At 46.0% G+C, this 27,992-nt stretch overlaps 2 protein-coding genes across 4 annotated transcripts in view; both read right to left on the bottom strand.

Moving 5' to 3' along the window:
* Positions 1-614: 614 nt before the first annotated feature.
* SLC25A19 (solute carrier family 25 member 19) lies at positions 615-9,791 on the bottom strand. The gene is made up of 7 exons (XM_064151054.1): positions 9,639-9,791; positions 9,240-9,387; positions 8,576-8,731; positions 7,622-7,792; positions 5,962-6,145; positions 5,453-5,583; positions 615-4,225 (listed from the first exon to the last, which is right to left on the bottom strand). Exons 2-7 carry the CDS (start codon positions 9,363-9,365, stop codon positions 4,025-4,027), a joined length of 969 nt encoding a protein of 322 aa, XP_064007124.1. The 5' UTR covers positions 9,366-9,387; positions 9,639-9,791; the 3' UTR covers positions 615-4,024.
* Positions 9,792-13,745: 3,954 nt separating this feature from the next.
* The window catches only part of GRB2 (growth factor receptor bound protein 2), a 54,682-nt gene continuing 40,435 nt past the window's right edge, over positions 13,746-27,992 (bottom strand). For all 3 annotated transcript variants that reach the window (XM_064151051.1, XM_064151053.1, XM_064151052.1), the window contains exons 3-6: positions 25,453-25,550; positions 18,989-19,111; positions 16,346-16,514; positions 13,746-13,987 (exon numbers count right to left, since the gene is read on the bottom strand). In XM_064151051.1, the coding sequence (XP_064007121.1) occupies positions 13,802-13,987; positions 16,346-16,514; positions 18,989-19,111; positions 25,453-25,550 (576 nt within the window). In that variant the 3' untranslated portion in view covers positions 13,746-13,801. The remainder of the gene's footprint in view (positions 13,988-16,345; positions 16,515-18,988; positions 19,112-25,452; positions 25,551-27,992) is intronic.

The following is a 27,992-nucleotide window of genomic DNA, read 5'->3' as shown; positions in this document are numbered from 1 at the left end:
TTCCCTCGGGGCCAGGACAGGCTGCACGGGGCTGGCACTGAAAATCCCATCTAAAAAGCTGAGGGGAGATGGCCTGAAGCAGCTCGCTGCAAGGGGAGCCGCATGGGGCACAGCGCACTGTTCCCGTTTCGCTGAACTCCCCCGCCTTTCGCCGTGAGGACCCCTCGGAGGGAAGACTTCGAAGGGTTTAGAGTAGCCGGGCTGCTGAAACCAGAGAACAGCCTCAGGCAGAGCAGATCCCGCAGTTTATTTTCTGCAGCGCTGCGGGGCCTGGCTGCATACAAACAAATCCAGAACTCATCACCCTCGGGTGCAGGGCTCGGGAGCAGCAGCCGCGGCTCTTGAGAGTGGGGCAGTGATGGGATGGGGCTGCACAGACCTCCTCGGCTCATCCTCCTCAGTGTGGTGGCTCTCAACAACAATACCTACTCACCTCACACCACAGAGGAGATGGGGACAGCCCTACCTGCTGGTGGTGAGCACACGAGAGCCAGTGCTGGGAAGGGAAAAGCAGAGGGATCCTGCTGCCCCGTATTCTGGGCAGCTATGGGGGTGTCCTGGGAGCTCCAGCTGAGCCTGCACACTAGAGGAAAGGAATAACCAAACTACAGCCAGACAGGAGCATAACAAAACATTTAATGCACCTCTCCTCAGAGGCAGGCAGGTGCTGTGCGCATCGTGCTCGGCTGCCTACAGACAACAGCAGCTGCAGAAGATCCAGCAAAACACCGCAGAGGTTCTAGGTCACAAGAAAAGCTTCACCCCGAATTAAACACAATCTACTCCAAGCCCCACTGTGAAACATTCATTTCTCTCTCACAAACCATGCTGTGAATGAGCATCCTGAGAACAGGACTGTGGTAGGAACTCAGTGATCCAGATGAGGACATGGAGTGTTCACCACAGAACTTGTGCGTTGGTGTGCTGATGGTGAGTCTCCCCCAACAACTACAGCACAACTTGCATTCAGTGCTTGGCCTGCTGCTAAAGTGCTTTTGGATGCTCTGGTGGTAAAAGGCACTACAAGAAAACAAGTGCAACTGCTGAGCAGCTTGTGAGGTGAACTTCAGGCAACATAATGCCCACTTGATAGGATTACGTCAGAGTGAGATCCCAGCTATCCCAACGGGAAAGCTCCATGCAGTCTCACAGTGAGTCACCCACTGTGTGGAGTCACTTCAAACTGAGCTGCTGTCTAGTCTGAGAGCAAATCTGTCCCGACAGAACAAACTGACTGCATACCTCTCCCATCTTCCACTTCTCTGATTCTAGGTTTAGCTCACAGGGTGTGTGTTGTGCCAGAGCAGCACCACAAATGGGACCTGCCCTCCTAGTGCTCTGCACTAACTCCTGTCCCAAGAGAAGGCAACATTCCCATTAGAATCCTCACCCCTGCAATGACTCCCATTAGCCCAGTGCACTGGAAAGGTGTATGAGAGATGCTGCTGACCAGAGGCCAGGGATGAAGCAACTGTTAGATGCAACTTCTAATGCTGTACAGCTAAGGTACTCACTTCTTTTTCCTTCACTCACCAGAGCAGGTGCCTTCATGGGTTTGCCATCTGTTGGATGGAGGCAAGCTCATTTAATGAGGAGTGGAGGAAAAGACTAGAGAGGAAAAACTGCTCACTGTCACCCTCTCTGCAGAGCAGCCAAGTTACTCACCCCTAAAGCTGTTTGCCTGCATCACCTCAAGCTCCACAACACACTTGGGGTACATCACTTTAGCAGAGCACTTTGCCCTCTATTCTTCTACCTTGTGACTACCTAAGCAGCTCATCTCCTATTGCAGAGGTTGCTGAGTTCCTGCCAGTCTTCCCCTGTTTTGTGCAGTTTAACAGCGGCTCTTTGAGATGAAGTGGCAAAACAAACAAAGAGTCTTGTAAAATTTAGAGAAGATGGACGGGTCCCAATTTCCTATGGAAGCCCAGGTCAGCACAGAAAACTTCCTGCTGTGGCCAGTGCTGTGGCTGCTAGCTGTGAGAGCATTCCTCTCCATCAGCAGGCAGCAACAATCTCAACCTGTTTGCACCTCTTTCATATGAGACATTCCTGTCCCTCAGGAGGATGTCGTGAAGCTAAGTTCATGCTGGTTATGATGTCTTTCCAACAAAAACAGGTGAACAATAAACAAAGTCAAAACACTGTTAAGAAGATTTAAGAGGACTCTCAGAAGAGCCTAAATAACACAGGAAGAAGCCAATAGGATTGAGAAACTTCATTCATATTTTCTCCTCCAAGCAAACCTGCCCATTTTTAGAGTACATGCAGCTAACACCACCCCTCTGAAGCTCACATTTATCAGTCTCCTGCCACTGATGCTGCCAAGTAAATTCTATGTAGCCTGTCACCTGCAGTGAAACAGCCTCTTTGCACTCCAAGATCTCAGACCACAGCAGATGCAGTCATTTGGCCTGGGCTTGCAAGAGATCTCTCTAAATATCTCAGCCACTAGTGAAAAAGCCTCTCACAATAGCTCAGAATAAGTGAGCAACACTGATATGCTCAAAATCCCCAGAAGTTGCATCAACAGAATGGAATTGGTGACTTTGGAATCTGGCCAGACCTTTGGGGATTAACACCCTGAATACTGCAAAAGGGCCACGAAAGGCACTGTATTAAGAGGAGAACTGTCAAACCATGCTCTGAGTAGCTGCCTTTGCTCTGCCCTATCCACCACTGGCCAGATGACTAACATGCTTTTGTATCACAGTGCCTCTCCCTTGATGTCTGCCTTCCACACACTGGTCCAACCACACCTTGCTCAGCTTGAAAAAACAGAGAATAAAAAAGGAGGAAGAAAGTAATTTTCCTCTTTTCCCCTGTTACGTAAATCAGAGTTGTTTTCCTGGGGCTTTAGACACTCAAAAGCCCACTGAAACTGCAGAAAAACACTTCTCCATCTCTAACTCAATCATCTTTTCCTTGTCAAACACCATGTCACACGAACCAATTCCCGTGTGATGTGCAGTCCTCTCACTTCAATCTAGTCAAAACATTTTCATCCCTTAACACCACCCCAGGACTGAGGATCTGAAATGTTTTGAGGCCACTACAGAAACACTTGCTAGAAATATTCCCAAGTGCTATTAAACAACAACAAAAATTACATTTAGTAGTTTCCACAGGATTTTTTTCCCTTCATTATCCTAACTTAGACTAAATATCTCTAAGACTCTGTAAAGCATTTCTTTACTCCCTGCATTGAAGCAAAGAACCCTGAAGTAAGAATTGGGTTTGTGCGTTGAATCCCCTTAAAGAGGGGTTCTTAATCTTCAGGTCTACTTGGAAAAAGTGTGACTGAGGCAATGCAGGACCCCAAGGGATGTATGGCAAGACAGAAAGGAAGAGAAATGGGCACTTAGAATACAATCAAGCTCACCAGAATTAAAGAAAGTTTGTGACAGCATGAGCCACTGGATTCTGTGTTTAAGGTGGCTGAGGGCATGCAGCCAGCAAGTGGTCATCAGGAAGCAGCAGCTGGCAGCAAAGAGAAGGCAAAGTGAGAAGCTGTGCACATTAAGGAGGTGGAACTGACTTCATGACAGCAGGACAGAGCTACCTGTGCGACACAGAGAGAAGGTGCTGCAAACAGCAGGCCAGGGAGCAAGGAAAGAAATCTGTGCGGGTACAGCGACACAAAATGGCTTCATGTTGGGTACGCAGCACTACCTAGGCCAGGATCCACCTCTGTGATCCAGGCAAGTGCAGGAATTCACCCACCTGAGCTGGTACCTTGTGAGAGCTCAGGCTCTGCTAGGTAGTGTCTTCTTGGTTCTCTCTCTCCCCACCAAATCTGTGCTGATACTGGGGGAGACAGAGAGAAAAGTGCTCAGCTGAACAGCTTCCAGCAAAGCAGTTCATGGTCTTCTGCAGAACTGCAGTCACCCTCTCCTTCTGCTTGGTCCCAGGAGATGATTTCCGACAGGCTGGTGGAGCTCTGATGTTTCCAACACGCTCATGGCAGAGCAAAGCCCAGTTTCTGCTCCTCCAGGAGCACACCAGATAGCCACACACGTCCCTTTCAGCCTTCCTTCCTTGCAGTGCTGTCGGTGCTCTTCAGGGCAAACAGCAGGCTGCAAAACAGCTCATACCAGAAGAAGACCAGGCCAGTAGAGACAGCAGCCTTCAGCAAGCTGGGTGAGAGGCCCTTAAAGAACCCACCCGGGCCCTCCTCTCGCAAGATCTGCCTCATGCAGTCCAGGAGACCCCTGTACGTCCGTACCTGGGAGAGACACAGCAAGAAGGTCAAATGAGAAAACTCCAGCGCAACTTACCTGCAAAAGAGCAGAGACAGCCCCACACTACACCTCTAGAACATCACCTGGCCATGCAGCCTGGAGATGCCTTGCTGACTATTGTCAGAACTGAAAGCTTCAGTCAGTCTGTGGAGTGGGGTAGAGGCAAAGCCACCGGTACTGGCCTATGCAAATCATTGTAATTGGATGCCTGTAAAATCTTTATGATACCACAGCACCAATTATTTATGGCATGGATTTGAGAAGGAATGATTTCAGATTCGAATCTGATTAGACTCCTCCTGCTACTGGTTTCCATCTCCTTCGCTCTCTAAGGAAGGACAACTTCCCAGTTTTCTGACAGAAAGAAGAGACAGCTGCAGCACTGAGAAGCCTTTAATGAGCCACCTGCATGTCACCATGTCACAGGGTGAAGGTTTAACATCTTGTGACACATCAATGCTAAGAACAAATTCTGTACCTCACTGGAAAAGCATCCAGTGTAATGGGTTAAGACTTCAAATTCCTACCCCAAAGGTTTGTTTTTCTTTTTGAGGTACAGATTGATTTGCTTCTCAGATCCAAGGAATTTGAAGGAAGAAAAGAAAATGTCAACATTTCAGAGAAAAAGAGATAGTTCCTCCTCTATTTGTCTTGGAGAGTACTTTGAAGTGGTAAGGATAGTGTTAAAGAGTACTGAAAGTATTTAACTTGCTTTGAATTTCAGGATATTCTGATACATAAGACACTCTGAGCACTTGGTGTCCATTGCCTGTATCAAAATATGAAGTGCAAAAGGATCCTGACAGCCAGGTGATCCCAGCATAAAGCTGGAGTCATGCTCTGCTAATAATTTAGTCCTGAATCAGAAATACCAACCTGTAACTACAAAAGCAAAGTAAATTGAAACCCCCGTGCCTGCCTAACTCATCACCAGCTCTGAAAGCTAATCTATTTGAGATGGATGAGAAGGCAGAGCGCAAGTATATTGGACAGCATCATAAAATGGTCCCATCTCACTCATGAAGCTATTGCTGTTACTAAATGAAACAAATACTCAGGTCCCAGAAGTTCCCTGGGAGCTTCCAACCCAACTATGTACACAACAGGTACAATGGCGAATCATCACTGCATTTTGGTGCAGTGGACTGGCTCTGGATTGCCTCGATGCAAAGCCATGCTCACAAAATTCAGTCCTTTCCAACATTTCTCACCTGCCCAAAGGCTGCCCGGGCTTGCTCAAAGCCCCCCACTTGCAGTCGTTTTTTGAACACGTCGAAAGGGTAGGTGAGGGTTTTGCTGAGGATTCCGGCGCAGCTCCCACAGACAAGGTTTTTCACATTGCCTGAGAAGCAGAGCAAGGAGAGGAAAAAAGATATTAGCAGGGAGTTCTGAGATCAAGCTCACGAGAGGTAAGTAAAAAAAAATCATTTTTCACAAGAAAAAGACAGAAAGGCTCTTCGAGGTCACACAGAACTGTTTAGGCTGGAAAAGACCTTTAAGATCATTGAGTCCAACCATTAACCCAACATTACCTAGTCTGCTGCTAAACCATGTCCCTCAGCACCATATCTCCACAGCTTTTAAACACTTTCAGAGGTGGTGACTCAATCACTTCCCTAGGCAGCCTGTTCCTGGGCTTCACAACCCTCCAGAGAAAAAAAATATATTCATAATGTCCAATCTAAAACTTCTCTGGCACAACTTGAGGCCAGGTGCTCACCTCCATTCTTTCCTTCAGCTGGAAGCACCCATTCAGAAAACTGCTGCAGGATGTTGTAGAAGGAGAACTGGAAGCCAGCATATGGAAAAACAGCAATGATTGTGGGGGTCAGACCTCTATAGAAGGTCCGAGGCCCTTCTGTCTGGTACATGGTCACCACTGCATGGCGGAGGTTGTGATAGATCTGGAGAATAAATAGACTGGATCTAGCAAAACAGGCTTAAAACAGCAAACCAACAGTCAGTAATTTCCAGTCATGAGGACAGGCATTTCCCACTGCCCAAAATACAACTGGCTGGTTTTCAGCATGAAGAGATGAACCAAGTGACTGTGCACACTGTCACACAGCATCCTTGGCTAAGCACTTGCGACTCTTACAAGTAAGCTGACAGCCTCAAGCTACCTCTGAGCCACAAGAGAATAACCAAAGGATGCCACTCAGCTCTGCCTGGGCCGTCATTGTACCCAGGGCCAAGCTGTGCTGCTGAGGGGAAGAAACAAGGCACAAAGCTGACAGCTGTGGCCTGAGACCTGCATCACAGACATGATTATTTATTTTTCTCTAGCAGCTCTTTTCACAGCTAGTAATCTAATTTATCTCATTAAAATATTCCAATTAGCCTCAAACCAGCACACTGCTTCTACAACAAAATGTATCCGATATATGTTGTGATTCTACTCAGGCTAAGTCACAAACATGAAACAACTCTGATGCTAAGTCATAAGAGATTAGTTATTACAAGCCTAGTTAGCATGGATATCAATTCTTGCATAAAAAAGAACATGAAATCCAGGTGAAAGGTGACTGGTTTCAAACATCATCCCCATTATTATCCAAACGTGTCTCTCTGCAAGTGGAAAGTTTCAAACAGTGTTCTACAGCCTGGGGTGTACATGCTATAAATGGCCAACAGCAGAAATTAAAATTGAGTTATCCTGACATGGGTAGTTTCTGCTTCTGGATCACCTGTCAGGAGTCAAACACAAGCAGGAGCAGCAAAACACCATTAAGGAAGCTGTGTCAACAGCACAGGGGACAGCTTGGCAGCACTGCAAATGCTGCCCAGTAACACCACCTGCTCCTTAGGCTATCCCAATTCAAGAATGACAGGGACCTGCTGGAGAGCCAATGGAGAGCCAATGAGGATGACTGGTGGACTTGAGCATCTCCTCAGTGGAAAGAGACTGAGAGACCTGGGGTTGTTTCATCTAGAGAAGAGAAGACTGAGAGGAGATCTCATCAGTGGGTATAAATATCTGAGAAGTGGGTGTCAAGTGGAGGTGGCCAAACTTTTTTTGGTGGCCTGCAGCAATAAGACAAGGAGCAATGGCTACAAACTGTAACACAGGTTTCATTTCAACATGAGGAGAAACTTCCTTACAGTGAGGGTGACAGAGCACTGGAACAGGCTGCCCTGAGGGTTGTGGAATCTCCTTCCATGCAGACTTTGAAAACTTGCATGGATGCATTCGTGTGTGGCCTACCCTAGCTGATCCTACTTCAGCAGAGGAGTTAGACCCGATGATCTCTGGAGGTCCCTTCTGACCTCTAACATTCTGTGACTAATCCATGGCCTTTTCAAAGCCTCCCGTGCTCACACGAGCGAAATACTGCTGGTGCTGTGGGAGGTAATCGCACTCACAGAACGGTAAGGCATACCTTGGGCTCACCCTGGGCAGCAAAGCGGGTGCGCAGCGTGTCGACCGGCTGAACCGTGACGGTGGCCGTGCAGGCAGCCAGCCCACCGCAGACGAAGTGCACGAAGGAATCGCGGGCGTTGTATGGGGTGACGTTGTGCACCAGCTTGGTCAGGCTCTCAAATACCATGAACTTCGGGAAACAAACACACACAGGTCAAGGAGTCGAGCCTCACCAACCACACCGAGCTTCCACTCCTCTCCGCGCACCAAGAAAGCTCCACCCGCCGCTTGTGCCCACCTTCTTTCTGTGTCCTTCAGAACTCCGCCCCAGCTTGCAACCTGTTGCAGCAGGCGCTCAAAGGATACATTGTACAAAGCACCCAGCAGCCCTGGGAGTACTGCTACTCTGGGCTATTCTGATCCCTTACATTTCTGCTAAAGCTCGCATTCAGAATGGAGAAAAAAAAATCCTTTGGCTTTTATTTTTAGAACTGAGAAAAACTCTGTGTGCCCTGAAGAACATTTGCTGTGTTACAGCTACGCTGTCCACTACTCCTTCAGCTTCTCCCTGTAAACCATGTTGCTACTATTTACAAATGAAGCACAACAAGGTTGCCTAAAACACTCTCAGCAGCTTCATTAGGTTTTGTGGTTAAGGTGACAGTATGAACCAAAGCAAAAAAACTACACAGGCCTGGGACATGAACAGCTAAATGTCAGGAACAAACAGGGCTTGTCTGTGACACCTGATACAGCCTGCACGCAGTTTGCTCTTGCTGTGCTCCAGGCTGGCCAGGCAGGCTGCTCCACGAGCTCAGCAATATTAACTTTAGATCTGTACAGCTAAACATCTGTGAGACTGCAGCTGGCTTGCATCAGTACAGGGTAAACCTGCACCTGCCCAAGCATCTAGTCTGAATAGGGGCAAAGCAGAGCCCTGTTTATGCGTGCTGATGATGTCTGGTCACTTTACCTGAACAGCTCCATAGCCAACTGAAAGGAACTGAGCAGGAATGTGGCCCTTCCAGAAGGCTACCAAGCCCTCTTCCTGAAAGATGCGTTGTACAGCTTGCAAGATGCCATGATACTTAGCCCCTGGGTTTCTGGAGGAAAGCTGCTCAATCTGTAGCTAGAGGAAAACAGAGCAAATATTTTCAATTCTATGTCACATTTCAATGAGACTCAAGTGTCCAGTTCAGGAATTCACAACCCTAACAGCCAACCAGTCTGGGAGATGACATTCTGCCTGCCCACAGCATCATATCTGCATCTGACTGCGATGTTACTTACACAGAGCTCTAAAAGAATAAGACTTTGCAATGCAACACAAATGTAATCAGTAGGGATGACAGCAAAACTCAGTTAGATAGTGGAGCCCACTCAGAAAAACAGTTAAAGAGAGAACAACCTGTGAAAAACACAAGATCCCATTCAAACACACAAGTCAGGTTAGATAAAGAGCAGCAGTGGACACAGGACACTACCTTGCATAACCTGTATCCAATGCAGGTGAAGGCTGCCCAGCAGATTTAGTGCTCCCTGCTTGCACAAGTGACCTGTTCACCCAGGACATGACCAGCTACTCTGTAATAGGCTTCTTCACCCCCCCGTCCCCAAGAACGCCGTGAGGCAGGTACCTGAAAACGGATCTTGAGAACATCCAAGGGACTGACAAGGACCCGAGTGACCAAGCCAGACGCTGATCCCGCTGCGGCTGCTTCCACCGTGGAGACGCACTTGGCCTCGGGGTCATAGCCCACCATGCCTGCCTGGCGTCCCCGCAGCCTGGGCACGGAGACAGGGGCCTCGGTGAGCCCTTCCAAGCCACGAGGCTCCTTCCCACACCAACAGTCTACACAGCCTCAGCCCACAAATCCCTTCCTCACCTCAGGAGCGAGAGACACCCTCCTTCACCCCAAAAGCCACAGAGATCCCTCTCAGCCCAAACCCCTCCCGCACCCCAAGAGCCAGAGACACTCCCTTCCCACTCCCAAGTACAACAGAGACCCCCTCCTCACCCAAAGCCCCTTCCTCACCGAACAGCCACAGCTCCCCTGCGCTCCACAAACACCCCGCACTCCAGGATAGCCTCCTTCCTCCTTTCGAGCCCCTCAGTAGGCACCGGAGGCTGACACTGCCGGGGCCCCGCGGCGGGCCCGGCCGCGCCGCCTCACCGCTGGCTGCCGGCGCCCCTGGCCCCGCTGCGCCTGCGCGCCGCCGGGGCCGCTGGGAAACGGAGTCCGCCGCTCCTGCCCCGGGGGCGCGGGTCCGAAATGGCGGGAACGGCAGCCGAGCGCCTGGCACCCTGCAACGGCAACGGCTGCACCGGCTGCACCGGCGGCCCTGCGCCCCGGCTGGCGGCGAAACGAGCGGGCATCGGGGCTCTTCCTGCAGCCCAGCACCCCTCTGCTGCTCCCCTCTCCCCAAGCTGGTGAGGGGAAAGAAAGCCACCCCCAAAGGACACTGACAGTAGCGCTGCCGCCATGGCCTTGCCCTCATACAATCACAGCAGCAACAGACATTTCTCTTCTCTCTTTAAAGGAAGATGTTCTAAACTTTGCAGTAGGCACCTAAAGCACAAATAACGCAATTTAAGCAAAAGGTGTTGTCACAGCATCACAAAAAAGCCATGAGCTCCAACCCGTGCTGCATATTGGCTTTGTATTGATTCCACACAACAGCCAACCAAGAACAATAGCACACCCAGGGCAGGCATTCCCAAGCAACCACAGCCTCCTTGACTGTCTCTATTTGAGCAGAATCACCAAGACAATTGTTGACAACCAATCCAAACCCTCCTTTGTGCCTTTTCCTTCTGCACGTAGTTCACAAGCTCTGATCATCAGTAACGGCCGAGAAGCTGTGGAGCCAAGACTGGCGGCTCCTGGCAGGTAACCTGCCCACAAACCTTGTTAGCACAGTGGAGCAGTGCACTTTCTTCATGCAGCAGAAGCAGAAACAATCTATGAGGCACTGAGCAAGCAGAGCAAGAGCCTGAGCCATGGTTGTTGTGTTTCCACAAGTCACACCTCCAGCTTCTCCTTTGTTCTTCGTTGAGTTGCTCCATAAGTAACTAGTGTGCTCTTCCCCATCACTGGCTCCTTACAGTCTGTACTGCAGGGGCACACAAACAGTTCAGTGAAAAGCTGAGGAAAGAGATTCCAGGGAAATAGAGCAGTGCTGCACTCCCACTGTTGATAGATACATGGTCTTCAATCCTAGAAGGGACATGATCATTCCTGTTCCCCTGCCTGGCTACTGGCACTGCCACAGCTGCCAAGTGACACTGCTCTCCACTAACCCAACAGAGCAATGAACCCAGCCACAGAACCACAGAACTGTTGAGGTTGGAATAGACTTTTGAGATTATCAAGTCCAACTGCTTGCCTACAGCTCCCAATCCCATTGCTACTGCTGAACTGCTGCCATTAAACCACTTCCCTCAGCAGCATATCCACGTGTTTTTAAAATGCTTTCAGGGATGGTGACTTTACCTCCCTGAGCAGCCTATTTCAGTGCCTGAGAACCTTTTCTGGGAAGAAACTGTTCCTAAAATCCAAACTGAACCTTCCCTGGCACAACTTGAGGGCATTTCCTCTTGTCCTATCACTTGTTGCCATGTGAGAAAAGACTGACCCCCACCTGTCTTCGGCTTCCTCTGAGACCCTATGAGGTCTCTCATCAGCCACCTCCTCTCCAGACCAAACAACCCCAGGTCCCTCAGCCATTCCTCACAAGACTCATGTAGAAGGCCCTTCAACAGCTTGGTTGCTCTTTTCCAGATGGCTCCAGCACCTTTTTGGAGTGAGCTGCCCAACTGAGATTGAACTAAATCTATCCTAAACACTGAAGAGTCTGAGCACACCAGGCCAGAGCACACTTTACAGCTTTTTCCCTCCCATGGCAATTTAACATACTCCAAATTAGTTCAGAGAGTTGTGTTTAGGTTAGTTAACTGAAATAACAAGACAGATGCTCAAGTGAAGAATTCAATGTATATTTATTATTCACAGTTAATTACTATCTACCAAATGCTGCTGCAGAGTTAAAGGATTAAGTACATAGGCCTTTTTTTTATTTAAACACTGATTTTTTTTTTAATATATATACACACACACAAGACGTATGTCTGCAAGGCTGCATGATATACACCAATTCCAAAATAAGGAAACAATCAAATGGTCCAGGTGTAGAATGCCATAGATTCCTTTTTCCAATCACTTTACAAAGAAGGAAGAAAGTGAGTTGACAGCTAGCAAGGAGAGGGGGGGAGAAAGTAATGCTCTACAGGATAGCTCTCTCTTTTCGTCTGCTGGAAAATTAAAAGTGTAAGGCAAAGTCCATCAGAAATAAAACATTTGTAACACTTAGTACAAAAAAAGGCACCCTCCAACAAAAGGTTGCCCGTGCCTGGGCAGGGCGGGAGGAGATCTCCGCTGCAGGTTTTGGACTCGTTGGTGGGGTGAAGGGCTCCAGCCAAACGGCCATCAAAAGGAACAAGAATGCAACTGAAGATTGGCACAGAGAGCGCTGTGGCTTGATTGCTTTCCTGTCCGTCCAATTTAATTTCACACGCTGCTCTGGTGGAGGAGCAAATGGCCACAAGAAATGCCATTACGGTGCGGGGTGGGGATTACAGTCATCACACAGCCTGCTGTGAATGGGGAGTGGGGTAGGGGAAAAAAAATATCTACTTCAACAGTAACACTGACCTGAGGAGGGAGGAGAAACTGGAGAACAGTGATGCCAACCCCACTTCTCAACAGTAACACGACTGCAAATATTCCCTATCCAGGCCAAAGAGACAGGCTGATTACATGCATCACGTAGAAACATTCACTAATAGCATAAAGTTGTTTTTTTTCAAGCACTATTTCTTGAGGTTTCTCTGCATTAGAAAGTTTTCCATCAAAGGAATGTACATTTTACAGGACATCTCAGGGCTAGTATTTATCAAATTCCCCCCCTCCCTCCCCCAACACTCCCCCTTTAACCCTCCCTCCCCAGAATATTCTTCCTCATTTTCCCTGGTCGCAACTTCTCCCTTCCTCTTACTTATTTGAAGCTCCTGGTTGCAGCTCCTCAACTCTGAGCAGCTCAAGCTGCCACTTGGAACACCTTGATTTTACTTTCCTCAGAATAAGGGAAGTTCCAACAGTAAAGACAAATCTGAAGACGAAAGCTCCATCTCCATTTGGAGATTTTGCTCAAATGTCCATTGATAAACCCACCCTCCTTTACATCTTCCCTCCCCCCCCCCCCCCCCCCCCCAAGTATTTATTTACACATAGGCAGAAAAAACCCCACTGAAAAGCTCTGGACTGTCCTTTTAACTTAAGAATAATAAAAATAAAAAAGAAATTAAGGGAAAGGCACTATGGAAAAAATTACAGAATGTGCTCAACCGTACACCTTTAAGAAAAACCAAAAGAGCTGTCAGCACAGCATCAACAGACTTCAATTGTACGTTGGAGTTTCTCAAAGCAGCTCTGTGACTCAAAAAAACAATAATTAAAAGAAAAGAAGACAAAAACTAAACAGAAAGCCACACAACTCTTCTCCCTTCCCCTGCTTGGAAGCTGCTGAGCTTCGGAAGAAAGTGCCAAAGGAGAAGAGACAAAAATTAGGTTAACACCTCATCTTTCCCAGGCAAGAAGAGCTGAATGTTGAAGGCAAAAGCAGAAACTGATGAATTTTTTTTGTTTGGTTTTTTTTCTGTTTGCTTTTTTTTTTTCTCTAAAGGCAGGACTGTGGGTTTGGTTCTTCTCTCATATCCCTTCATGTCAAATGAAGACCGTTTGCAGAGAGAGAAAATACCAGCAGAGTTTCTCCCTTTTCCTTTAACTGCATGGCTAGGACTTTATATGGCATTAAAAACTTCATGCACTGATGGACAGAGGAGGAGGGGAAAACAAGAAGAGTGAATGAAGGGGGTAACCCAGGAGCAGCTGAGGAAATGTCTTATTTTCTTTTTCTTTCTCTCTCTCTTTTGTTTCTTTTTTAAAGATAAGTTTTGGTGTGTGAGTTGAACTCTTCCCCCCCTGCCCCGCCCCTGAAGTTCCGTACTGAGTGAAGGAAGATCACCTCATGGAGAAAGGTGACTCAGGTTTTATCGCCGTGTGATGTTAGGTCACTGGCTGCAGTTAGGCTCTGTATGTGTATTTACTGTTTCTCTTTAAATAATCTCTAATATTTCTCTCTAGATGTTCCGGTTCACTGGGGTGACGTAGTTGCGTGGGAACATGCCCGTCTGTCCGTGGCAGGCTCCCTTCCACCAGTTGGGGTCAGAATTGTCAAGGACTTGGATAAAGTCTCCACGGCGGAATCCCAGCTCTCCTTCCTCTTGGGGGTCAAAATCAAACAGGGCCTGAACGTATGTGGGTTGCTGAAAGAAGACAAAGATACATAAAGTGAGGATCATGTGAGGATCATATGCGGCACTCCAGACACCTTCTCCCTCAGGCAGGAGCTTAACAACAGCAAACATTTGGGCTGCTTTGTTTCACTGAGGCTGGGACAGGTGGTTAAATCCTCATCCCTGGAGATGTTTAAAAGCCTCAGAGATGTGGTGCTGAGGAACAAGAAGGATGGAGAGAGACTGTTTACAAAGGTCTATAGTGATAGGATGAGGGCCAACAGCTTCAGACTAGAGAAGAGCAGATTTAGATTGGATGTTAGTTCTTAACCATGATGGTAGTGGAACACTGGAACAGGTTACCCAAGAAGGTAATTGAGGCCTCATCCCTGGAAGATATTCAAGGTGAGGTTTGACAGGGCTCTGGGCAACCTTATCTAGTTAAGGATGTCCCTGCCTACCACAGAGGGGGTTCAACTAGATGACCTTTGGAGGTCCCAACCCAAATCACTTTGTGATTCTATGACATGGTTTAGCACCAGCCTGGAAAATGGTAGAGCTGGACAATCTTCAAAGATCTTCAAACCAATTATATGATTTCCCTGCAGGCCAACTTCCAGCATCTGTAAGGAGATGCTAAAAAAGGGGAGCATAGTCTGTAAAAGTAAAGTTTCTGTGAAAGAGCTCAACTAAAGGCAGTAGTAACTCAGATCTTTGCCCAGTACTCTCCAGTCTTCATGACCTGCTATAAATCTGTACTCTGTTTTAATACAAAAGGCTTTTTTCTCCTTCATCCTGTTTTCACCAACTGACATCACAGATATTACTAACCTACCTAACACCATGATCACAAAATGGTGGTTGGAAGGGACCTTAAAGATCACTGAGTTCCAACCCTCATGTGTTATGGGCAGGGACACCTTCCTCTAGAGCAGGTTGCTCAAGGCCTTGTCCAACCTGGCCTTGAACACCTCCAGGGTGTGTTTGTGTAATATGGTTAGAGCTTTAGCAACTGATCTATGACAAAATATTAAAAAGAAATCAGAATTAAACCAAAAACATCTTAGAGTGATAGTGCATGATGGAGGTTGGAAGCGACCTCTGGAGATCATCCACTCCAACCCCCCTGTTAAATACACAACATGATACACAAAGCTTCCCCTAAAAACAAGATGTTTGCCTTAAAACTTTCCAGTATCAAGAAGTTCTGCCATGGCTCATTTTGCCTCATCAACAAACAGTTGCATTCTTACAGTGAAGTCAACAGCTCATTTAAAATGCACTTCTACTCTTAAAATCATGAGGCTAAGAAGGTATCTTCATGCCTGTCATTCTCAGACAGCTGCTTTCTCATCCTCTCTATCACTGACCAAACAGTCCAGACTGGTAATGCAGACAAGCTGGGGCAAAGGATGCCCACAGCACCTGGAGAGCAGCATGGATTCCACAGCCCTGGTCTTTAAGCTGCACATGGAAGAAAAATCCAGTTAGTTGCAACATAGAGTTCTGATTGCCCTGGGAAATGGAACAAAACAAAGAGCTAGGTAAGCACAAGCTGCTCTGCTGGCACTAAGTGTAGTTTTTAGTTTCTCTCAACACTAACTAGATCCAAACCAGAAGGCTTGAGATGTTCCATATGCTGCTACCTGTAACTACCTCTTCAGGAAAAAACAGGATCAAAACTTCCCTGTCTGCTGAGAGATACAGTTCTGGCTATGAACCAGTATAACTAAACCATCCTTTCTTACTATGTCCTAGAAAGGAGTAAACCCATTTGTAACTCACAGGAATCAGATACCTCCATGCAGCACTATCTGTGAAGGTGAAGACAACCCAAGAGATCAAGCAGCATCAGCAGCAGTTTGCCAGAACTGAAAAGGAGATCTGGGAGAGTTCTCAGTAGGCTCTGCACAGACACCCAGCTATTTACCAGTGGAAAAGACTAAGAGGAGACCTGCTCAATGCTTATCAATATCTCAAGGGAAAGGGTCAAGAGGATGTGGCCAGAATTTTCAGTGGTGCCCAGCAACAGGACAAGTGGCAACAGGCAGAAACTAGAAGCCAGGAGGTTCCACCTGAACATAAGGAAGAACTTTGCTGTGAGAGTGCTGGATCCCTGGAGCAGGCTATGCAGAGAGCCTGTGGGGTCTCCTTCTCTGGGGAGATTTCAGTTCCACCTGGACATTGTGATCCTGGGCAACCTGCTTTAGCAGGGCGTTTGGACTGGATGATCCCCTGAGGTCACTTCCAATCTGCACCATGCTGAGATTCTAGGAGCAGGATCTAAAGATGCATTTTGATCCTTATTGCTATACTTCAAGATGCAATCCCAGTTCAGACCATGGCTGTAAGTCTGAACAGTGAACTCTACAAGGACATTTCTCTTACCTGTGGCACCTGTTCAATATCCCGGAGAAATATTTGCTGGTTCCTGGAGACAGATGTGGATCTGTGATAATCTACCAGCTCGTTCAAAGAATTGAACTTCACCACCCAGAGGAAATACTTGCCAGCCCCATCTCTGAGCACCTTGAAGTGCTGCACATCATTTCCAAACCTGTATGGAAAAGACAAAGAGCACAAACCAGCATACTCTTAGTCACAGAAGACTTCTTCTCTGGGATCATCAGCACAAAAAGGTCCTTCAGGGCACAATGAACATTGACAGTGACATTGGTAATATAGATACCAGTTGGTAGTTGTTGAAAAAAAAAAATGTCTGAAAACCACTTGTCAATTGCATTTTACAGAAATCAATGATCAGAGAGACAGAAGCCAAGACCTGAATGCAGTTTGAAGCAAATCCTGCAAGCTTTACCTGTCCTTTTCTGACAAAAGGACTTCAGTTTAAAACCAGCTTTTCAAACCACTTGCATTTGCAGAAGTTGGAGGTCTGTTCATAAAGGAGATGTCACAACTCTCTGCATCTTTAATAACTTGAACTGTTTCAGGTTTTTTGTTTTATATGATGTTGCCATGTCACTGGCACCCCGTGCATGGGCTTCTTGATGTACATAAGCAGTCACTTGAGTCACTGAAGGCAGTGCACAGAATGCCATGGGGACATGCCACGGCCTTTGCAGTACAAATACAAGGTCACATTGATGTAGCTGCTCCATGATGCCTTCCACTCCACATTCCCAAATACAAGATCATGAAGTCCAGGCAGCATAAATGCTTTGATTCAGCTTTTCAAACACAGCAATTTAGGTTTGTGCTGCTCTTGCTATGATCCTGCACTTCTCAGTCTCAGTCCTTCCCTCACACGGCACCACTGGCTCTTGTGATAATGCAATCCATAAGCATCAATCCCATTATAGGAAAACTGCTGGGAAAACACTGCCACATGGAGGGTTGAAGTGCCTCTTGTGGACCCAGTGTAGTCCTAGACAGCATGGACCTAAGCAGTGTGGACTTGGGCAGAAAACTGCCTTGCAGAACAATCCCTCCTAAGAGCCTCCAATGCTCAGAAGGGGATGCAACTTCACTTGTGTGTCAACAATTCTTTCTGGCAAGTAATGGCACACACTAGAAGCTACTTTCCCAACATTTTGTCCCGAATATAGAGGAACTCAGCAGAGGTCCACTGGGAATTTCCAGGTGATTGGTACATCAGCATTTTTACTTCATTCAAACCCACTGAAACCAGAAGACAGCTGCTCCCCACTTGGCATGCAAGGCTTCTATGTTGGCTGAAAATGAAGACACTACACTGGCTGCAGAGGTAATGTGAAACATCTCCTGACTACCACCTCTGCCCTCTTTTTCTCAATCTGAAAAACTTCTCACCGTTTCAATTCACTGTTTAGGAAAAACACTTCTCAAAATTAAACAAACAAAAAACACTCCCCAAACAAAACAACAACGACAAAAAAATTCAACTGAGAAATTACCACCAGATGGCAACACTAAGCTAAAAGGCAGGCAGAGCTTTGCTACCACAACTGTGCTGCTTCAAAGAATGCACTTTCTGGAATGAAGCTTTCATTCACATCTAGTATTCCAGCTCTGAATACTGGATCCCAGACAGAAATAAACGTCTCTAATAACCAATGGCTTTAATCCAGTTTGTTGGCATGATTCAGTACTGCTGTACTGAAGGACAAAACACTTGGTTGCAGACAAAAGATGACCAGGAAAAAAGCCCCAGTAAATCACTGGTAGCCACAGAAAATAGAGAACAGTAGGACTTGTGCATAAATATTCAAAATTTGGTTTAAGGACGTTAAAGAAAAACTCCTTTTCACTTCTGTTAGGAAAGAGGAAGATTATAGAAAATGTAAAAGGTAACATCAGCTGCTGAGGACAGAATCCCTCCCACCTCTAACTTGCATTTGATTATTCCGTACACCCTTTGAAGCTCCTAACACCTCTATTTCACTGTGACTTCAGATGGGGAAGACAAGTAGCTTGGCATTGTGTGGGCCACAGCTACCTAGCAGGAATGCCTGCTGGTTAACAACCAGTACTTCTAGTACTTATTATGAAGGATGAGAACTGCTCCTCCTCGCTTCACTGTTCTTAGACAGGCTCTAGCAATGTGAAATGCACCTGTGAGAGAGGGAACAGGCCCTTGTTTCCACAGCTCATGTCCCAGTGCTAGGTAACGTGAATATCCCTAAAATGTGTGCAAAGCAGATGTGAAAAACATACTTGGAGGTGTTGTGCTACCCAGAGAGAAGACAGAATTTACACGGTGTGAGATGAATGAAGGAGGAGAGCAGAAAACAAGTACACATTTCGTGTCTGTAAGGAGGAATGGGATCCACAAACAAACCAACAAACCAAACCTGGGACTACATCAGCCAGACAGCAATGTGCCATGGCTCAGCCCTGTAAGCTCATTATAAACCAGAGCGCACACAGTTGCTCTATTTGAGAAGGAATAAATAAGTATCACTGGAAAAACAGGAATGCTGCAGGGCATCTGGAAGATGACTCCTGCTCCTCGGCATCGACAATCACCTCACAGTCCAAATGAACGGTAGATGGCCTGATTACCACACACAGTTGCTCCAGGGCATTACTTACTTGACTGAGAGGGAGAAGTCCCCCGGAGCGCTCTCACTCTCCCTGATGAGGAAGGCACCATCGTGTCTCTGTTTGCCTAACATCTCCTCAGCCTTTGCTCGAGGGATCTTTCCGAAAAACCACCTGGGTAGCGAGGAAAAGAAAACAAGAGGAAAAGGTAAGAATTCTCATCATTCCATGGAAGCGCCGTAGGTATTCACACAAAGACGAAGTTATTCCCAACACCACACTGCAGCTCTCTCCAGTACAGGCTGCTGAACCGCGCAGCTTTTCACAATGTTTCATCCTGGCAATGAAACAACTGTGACTTGCTAAGCAGTAACTCTATTTCACCTAATTTAGCAAAGAAGAGATGTGGTAAAAAGAATGAAATCAACCCTCAAATTACAAATTTAACACATTATCATGCATATGGTTTTGCACCCAACTGCATCTGTGGGTTAGGATAACAAGAACCTACTCCCAGGCAACCAGCAATAGAATAAGGGGACACAGTCTCAAGTTGTGCCAGGGTAGGTATAGGCTGAATATTAGGAAGAAGTTCTTCACAGAGAGAGTGATTTCCCATTGGAATGGGCTGGCCAGGGAGGTGGTGGAGGCACCGTCCCTGGGGGTCTTCAAGAAAAGACTGGATGAGGCACTTAGTGCCATGGTCTAGCTGATTGGTTAGGGCTGGGTGCTAGGTTGGACTGGATGATCTTGGAGGTCTCTTCCAACCTGGTTGATTCTATGATTCTATGATTCTATATATAATTGCTTCACAGCAAAGTCCTGTCTTGGGACACTAAGACAATCACCCTGGGACACTAAGACCATCACTCTGGCTGCAACCTTGGACAAAGCTAAAACATCTTCTGTGGTCTGCACTGTTATCTTCATAATCAGGTCTCACAACCTAAGGCCAAAGAGATTAAATGCCTAGCTCAAGTAAGAAACTCAAATTCCTCTCTCTCTCTCACTAAGTAGTAGTCTCTTGCAAAGATTTAATTGTCCAAGCCACATGATGCCATCAACTCAGAGACAAAACAAAGAGGCCTGCACTGGTGGCTGGTCAGTACAAAATCTCCCTAAGACACAGCAGCATTTATTTCAATATTAGTGACCAAAGACAATCAGTGGAATGTAATTACAGAGTCTCCTTACTAATGTCTTCTAAGGAGAAGCCACCCTTGCTTTAGCCATGATCTGCAGAGCAGAAAACATAGAAAACCGAAGTTATTAAGGACTGAACACAGCAGCATCACTATTTTAGTGGGTAGCAGTTTTGCACTATTTGAAAAATGCTACCAAAATAAAGTAGTATTAGCAGACTCAGAGGGAAACACTCAGAGTTCACTCAGGTTTCTCTTCAGAAACCTCACAGCTGTAAAAACAAGATCCTGTTTAACCCATTCTTCACAAATGCAAAATGCACTTTACACAAAAATCAGTTCCTAGACTCACTCAGATCGAGTGGCAAGGCGCAACTGCTTCGACAGAGAACAAGTGGCTGCATTCAGCAGCTGGCTGCTCCCGCAGCTCCCGAGTTCAATGTGACCTCTAACAAAGCACTGTGGTCTAAGACAGGTATCAGATGTCACAAAGCTAAGGCAGGTGCTAGGAGTGGAGTTACATGCAGACCAAGCAAGAAAAGTTGCCTCAAAGTCTCCCTGCCTCATTGCAGAGGAGTGCTGAGTCGTAAGAAAGCTGCTGGTAATTCTTGGCTCAACAGCCTATTTTCTTGCCTTCTCCTTCAGTCAGGACAATCTCACAGCTTTCACATAAGCTGTCACATGAAGTAAGTGCACCATGGAAGCCACATCTGACATTTCAGGCAGCTGTACTGAAGTTCGAGCTATAGGCTGACCCCCTCTGTAGCACGGGGGGTGAACCTATCTCAGGCAACCAAATTATCAGTGCTGACCTGCAGACCCTGGTCATGGGATTCTTACCCACATTTACATTTGCACTTCCAGACTAATCCAAGATTAAAGGCAAACAAGGGCTGAGTGGTATGTCACATGGTGTGGGAAAAGCAGAACCATCCTCACAACCAAGAAAGTGCAGCTTTCAGTTCTGAGTAACAGATCACATAGGATAGAAGCACTTACCACAGCCTACAACCATGCAGATGACTGACCTTAGAGGAGAGCATTTAATAGCAAGAGCTCCACTCACAAACTTTATTTCCTACAGTGAGGATTTTGGTGCAGCAGGAAGAAAGAAACTGCTTGAAACAGAGGAGGTGAAGCTTTCACCGACTGGATCTTTCTAAGAGGAAGCTGACTGTTGAGCTGAAGGACCACAGATCACTTGGTTATCACTCTCCAGCTACTGGCAGCCCTTGCTCCTCTCACTGTCAGTGTCTGCTCACCATAGCAGGCTACACAGAAACACATCCCTGTATTATATCAAGGTTGATGAGTCCATAGACTTATTTCTACTACATGCTCAACAAAACCATCCTAGGACATCCCCCCTGGTAAAAGGAGCATCCACTACATTTAGCTACACAGCTCCACTATGGCACTTGTTTACAAATTCTGTTCCCACGACCACCTTTTTACTCCCTTGCAAGTCTTCTTGTGTACTTGTTATGGAAAAGAAAAGCTTTCTCCCACAATCATCTTGTTTCCAGTGATAACTTCATGGTATTTACTGCTTTCCTGGGAGTTTGGCATCTGTGCCACTTGTTGGTACCCAAGGTGGATGGTAGAGGTTGTGTCTGTCTCTCACTGCACTCTGCTGCCTTCGAAAATCAACCAGGAGACACCATGACGTGAAACTCAGAACTCAAAAGTAGCATTTGTTTTCCTGGGCTATTGGCCCAGTTTTCAGAAAGATAATGAAGTCCTGGATTTTGCCTCTGACCAATATCACATAAAGCAAGCTTTAGATTATGACTTCAGATATTATGCCATGGTTCTTGTTTACAAAGTGTTTTAATTCTGTTTAGTTCTCAAATAACTCTCAATTACTCACATGCGACTTGGAAACTAAAGCCTCACCTCAAAAGATAATGAGCACACCCCACTCATGAAGGAAAGCCTCAAAGAGCTCAACAGAACATCTGTGACTCTTCCTGAAGCCTCAGAAGTGCATCAAATTTCCCCCCTAAACCTTACTGAATTACCACAAAGTACAAATGGATAATTTGATTCAAAGAAATAACACTTCCAAAGTAACAATATCATCACATTGTTAAAACCTCCTGCCAGCTGTTTCTATGTCACTTTAAATAGGAAGTCTAAAGATCTTTCATAGTTAACTCTCCTGTAGTTTTAGGACTTCATCACTGCTTTACACCTCCAGAATAAAAGGAGCTTGAATTCTAAATATAAATAAGATTAAAAATAACTTCTCCTATGGGAGGTTTTTTCCAAGGCTACAGTCTACTTAAGACCACACTTCTAAAGCATCAGAAGCCTGCTGTTGCACATACAAGTCTTCTACAGAATGACTGAAAAAAATCACCAAGAATTATTATAAAAAAACCCACATGCAGAAGCAGGCCAAAGAAATGGGCCACAACTTCTCCACAGCTTCCCTGTTGAAGAGCTAAGCTTGATAAGAGGACCCTCCATTTAGCTTTGCAATGCAGGTGAAAACTCATCCAGTCAGCACTGCATGACCAAATCCAGGCCTTGCTGCTGATGCAGCACTAGAGACAGACACAGTGGCTGATACAACCCAGAGCTCTCATGACTCTTAGGCTCACTTCAACTGGCAGTGTGGCAATTCCTGGCTTCACTCTGCACAACCTTTTAGTTTGGCTGATTTGCTCCATGAATCACAGTCCTGCATAGGGAGATCTCAGCAATACCAAAGGAAGCTGATTAGGAACATAACCACCTGAGATCTATGCACCAGGTCACTCCATGAACAGCAAACCCTTCCCTCACCTGTGGAAGAGAGAACAACAGTCCTGCCACTGAATTACACTGCTCTGCCTTCACAGGAAGCCTCCCTGCCCAGAGCTTCCTGCAGCTCTTCTGGAGCATCATGTCTATGTCTACTTACATACTTGCTTTGTTAATTGATGTGGCAACTCAGATTAACCCTTCAGAACCCAGGTGACTCAGCTAGTGACCAACAGCCCCCCACTTTCCCTAACAAAGCAAACTGGAAGATGTGCAAAACACAAGCATGAAGAGAGGTTGCATTTAAGACCAGCTGTGGGGCTGAAGGATTTAGGGTCAGATCCTAGGGCAGGACTTAGAGACATTTTCAGTTGCTTTCTTTCCAAATCCCTTTGGAAAGCTCTTATGCCAACACCCAACGACACCATTTGATACGAGGCTGAGAAAAAGAACATTCTCTTTCACTCCTGGTTGCCTGCCTGCAATTTGCCTTTTGTATGACTACTCGGAGAGCTCTGCATGACAGATAAACAAACACTACGTTATAAAAACTTTTGCATCATTTCCCAGGGTTGTTAACGCACTTAGTTAAGACTCCCAGCACTGCTGACACATGGAGCTAACTCTATTCAGCTGCCATCAGCAGTTTAAACATCTTCAGAAAAGGTCACATTAACTTTCCTTGAAAACCACTACCAACTTCATCCGTTTGCAGTCTCAGACATTGGTAGGAGTCCACATCCCTGGAAGTGTTTAAAAAGAGACTGGACATGGCACTTGGTGCCATGATTTAGCTGATTAGATAATGCTTGGTGATAACCTGGCCTTGATGATCTCAAAGGTCTTTTCCAACCTGAATGATTCTGTGAGTCCAACTTCACCCACTTGCAGGCTCAGACATTGTTCATTCCCTTTTGATATCAAAAAGAGACAACCTGGCAGCTCTATCCTTCCAAAACAAAACACCACAGGTGATTACAGAACAAACTGAGAACCATGCCACAGAAGGCATCACTGCGGAGTAGATCAAATGCCTGCAAAACTGTTTTGAGAAGAGATATGATGACTCAAATCAACAAGAGAGAAATTGCAATGTAAATTTGTGATGCCCAGTGGACAGCACCATCAGGGTGAACCACACCTGGTACTGCAGCACACAAGGCTTGAAATGATTTCAGAATTTCCTTGTGTAACCTTACTTCACATCTCGTTTGACTGCACTACAGCAGTATTACCTCCTCACCTTGGAGCACAGTCCCTCAGCAGCCTCCTTCTGCTATTTCAAAAGAGCCCTTAGAAAAATAATTCTCAATTGAAGTGCAATATCTTCATGGTAATTACAGCCTAATGAATCAATCATCAGATTTTGTGAGCAACTGAAACACTACAGCTCATAATCAAAAACTCTGATTACAAGTTTTGCTGCTTTTCTTCACTTTGTTGCCCAGAGCTTGCTGTTTTCTTGTTCAGGTGTTGAAGGATCTCAAATGTTGGCAGAACCAGAGTTTAGAAGAAGACAGCAGAAATACATGAACTGACACAAGAACATCCCCAGTCATGAAATGCTGCTGCTCTCAAATGCTAGATGTTTAAAGGGAAATATTTAATGCAGTTACTCAAACACAGCTCTCTGGAGCTGCAAATAAATGCAACTACACTTGTGTAAGAGCACAGACTCTAGGAGGTCAGCCTGTTCTGTGAGGAAGCTGTTGGACCAGATGACTGTTCCATTTGAACAATTCTGTGATCTAATTCTCAGGATGCAACACAGACATGTTGAGAGTTCACTCCCAAATAGCCTTTAAACATTTTTCTGGTGAGTTGTGAATGCCACAATTTTTCCTCTACACTAAGGAAAACAGAGAATTATCACAAGAACACACTTGCATCATCACAGAATGACTTAGGTTGGAAAGGACCTTAGAGATCATCCAACCTCCCTGCCGTGACAGAGATACCTCTTAACTAGACTTGGTTGTTCAAGGCTTCATCCAACCTGGCCTTGAGCATCTGCAGGGTGCAGGCATCCACAACATCTCTGGGCAACCTATTTTAGTCTCACCATCCTCGTACTAAAGAACTTCTTCCTAAGATCCAGTCTAAACCTTAAGGTCACTCCCCCTTGTCGTGCCACTAGACACCTTTATGAAAAGTCCATCTCCAGCCTTCTTGTAGGTTCCTTTTAGATACTAGAAGGCAGCTCTAAGGTCCCCCTGGAATCTTCTCTTCTCCAGGCTGAACAGCCTCAGCTCCTTCAGCCTATCCTCATAGCAGAGGTGCTCCAGCCCTTCAATCATTTTGGTGACCCTCCCCTGCACTCACTCCAGCAGTTCTGTGTCCTTACGATGAGAACACCCGAACTGAACACAGTGTGACCAACAGAACACCTGAGCAACCACCAGAAAAGCTTCCAAAGCTACCCTGCCCTTTAGCTGTGAGCTGAATTACAGTAAACAGTACAGGTAGAGCTACAACTCAACAGGCCTCCCCTAGCCATCCATATGTATGTTTTGGTAGATGTAGCAAGGTGCACTTTGCAAACGGTTCAGCAGAAAACCTTCCTTCTGTTTGAGAGGATGTGGAAAAAGTCCTATCAGGGGTGGCCATCACCAGAGCTCTACTCACGGATGTGGTTTCATTTCTATGTAGTTCTTGGGAATGAAGCCATCTTTGCCATTGAGCTCTGCCTTGTACCAGTTCTGATCGCATTCTTCATTCAAAACCTGAAAGAAGCAAACAAAAAAGAACATTATTTCTTCCTATTCTTGTAAGACTGCTCTTCTAAGATGAGCTAATGAAAAACTGCTAGTCAGCCTGCTCCACTGCATCTCATGGGTGTTCAGAGCTGCAGGGGAACAAAAAGCTGGATGAGTAATTTAAGGCAGCCAAAGGATTTTAGTGCCAAATCACCACACTTTAGAAGAAAATCACTTTAAGTCCACAGGTACTTTTAACAAAACTAGACTGAGATCTGTGCCAATGATAAGCTGGCTGCACAAGTAAAAAAAATCTGTTTGAAATCTGCAAGCCAGGAAATTCTGATTGGTTTATCATTTGTAATGATCTCTTTTTGCTGACTTCAGCTGACAAACCTGGTGCTTTCACCCAGCTTTTCTGCATCTGCACTGGTTGTACACTGGGTTGTGTTAAAGATTCCAGGCAACATCTATATTAGAAAGAATTGACAACATAAGCACAAGTCCAGCTGCAGATCCAACTGGTTGCTTTAGCTAGTTTTGCTGGTAAAAGCAGGTTAAGTGGTATGGCAGAAAATGCCTTGCCTGTTGAGCTATTTCATGTTCATAAAGCAAGTTAGACATACGTGAACAGAAAAGGGAGGTGAAGAAAGTTGCTTCTTTGAACTGCATCTTAATCCTGGGTTTAGTTTGGGGCCCCTCACTCCAAGAAGGACACTGAGATGCTGGAGTAGGTCCAGAGAAGGCTGCAAAGCTGGTGAAAAAGCTGGAGAATAGGCCTGGTTAGGAAAGGCTAAGGGAACTGGAGTTGTTCAGCCTGGAGGAAAGACGGCTGAGGGGAGACCTTTTGGCTTTCTGCAACTCCCTGAAAGAAGGAAGGAGCCAGGTGGGGGTCCATCTCTTCTCCCAATAATAAGCAACAAAATGAGAGGAAGTGGCTGGAAGTTGTGCCAGGGGTGATTTAGCTTGGACATTAGGAAAAACTTTTACACCAAAAGAATGGTTACACCCTGAAACAGGCTGCGCAGTGCAGTGGTGAAATCACAGTCCCTGGAAGCACACAAAAGACATGCAAATGTGGTGCTGAGGGACACATGGCTTAGTGGTGGACTTGGCAGTGCTGGGTTAACAGTTGGTCTCTATGACCTTGGAGGTCTTTTCCAATCTTTGTGATTCCATGATTTTATTTTTCCCCCTTTTAAAGGGATAGTTTTCTTACAATAGCTTTATTCCAAAATGAATGAAAGATCAGGAGGCATAAGAGAGGAGCCACATAAATAGGCAGCTGTACAACGCACAAAGTGGTACTTCAAAGCATACTTGCTCTGAAAACTTCAAGGTGGTGTATTTTTCATTGTATTTCTGTCAGCTGAGTGCAACAGGCAAGCCTGGTACCTTGCCTGAAAGTAGTCTCTTGAATGAAGTAGTAGTATGTTCTGTAAACAAAGCCATGCTATAGTTTGAAATCACCTCTCCTCAAAAAGATTTTATGTGATAGTTGGAGGTAAACACTGCACACCTCACCCCCTTAAAACTGAGCACCACAACACTACTTTTCCCTGAGCACTTGCATTTCTTCTTGGTTTTCTGAGGCTCTTTAATTTTGTGGTAATGGCCAAAGAGCCTGATTTGCACTTTTAAAAGAAAAAAATATACTTAAAGCATCAAGTCACAAAGCTATCACATGATTAGCACTGCCTGGATACAGGAAGACAAGGAAATGCAAAGAGAAAGGCAATGTGAACACAGATGCAGACACCACACACTACACACACAGTCATGGTCAAGAGAGCCACCGAAACTCCCAAATTTTCATAAGCAATGATTGCTGTTTGACTTTTAGGGTGGGCTGGGGGTTTTTTGCTATCTCACTACATTTCATTTTCTGAAAGGCTGATGAGAGGAAAGAAAAATTTTAAAAAGGAAAACTAGACAAGAATTTGTCAGTGTTTGCCTTAGTTTTTTACTGCCCATGGGAGTGCTTCAGAAAACTGAACTCTAAAGGTCCAAGTTTGCTGTCACATATCAACACCTTAACTGTCTCATAGGAAAAACTCATCACCTACTGAAATGAAACCTGGCAAAGCACAAAGAGAACTGGCCCAGTCTCCTCAGTGAATTCCAGTGGGTAACAAGTCAGCTGGCTGCTCTTTCACTCCCAACCAAAGAGGCTGATGGTGGATGTCCATCCCCTAGTGCCAGCACTTCCACTGGGGAACTAGCACAGTAGCAGGGCCATCTACAGAACATGCCATATATTTCACAGCCCATTTCAGGATGTTTTCAGCTGAAGAGACTTTAACACTAAAAGACCCTAAATATGGATACAAACATTCAAGCTCTCTTTTGTGCAGCCACTACTCTGGGCTTCCATGTATTTATTTACAAGCACTGTTTCGGCCTGCACTGCAGTTCAGTCAGTCAGCAAGGATAATCTGACCACGGGTCATGAGCAGTTCAAGTGCGGCT

This window comes from Pogoniulus pusillus, chromosome 11, assembly GCF_015220805.1.
Source record: "Pogoniulus pusillus isolate bPogPus1 chromosome 11, bPogPus1.pri, whole genome shotgun sequence".
NCBI classification, from domain to species: Eukaryota; Metazoa; Chordata; class Aves; order Piciformes; family Lybiidae; genus Pogoniulus; species Pogoniulus pusillus.
This window is presented reverse-complemented; position numbering and strand designations above follow the sequence as displayed.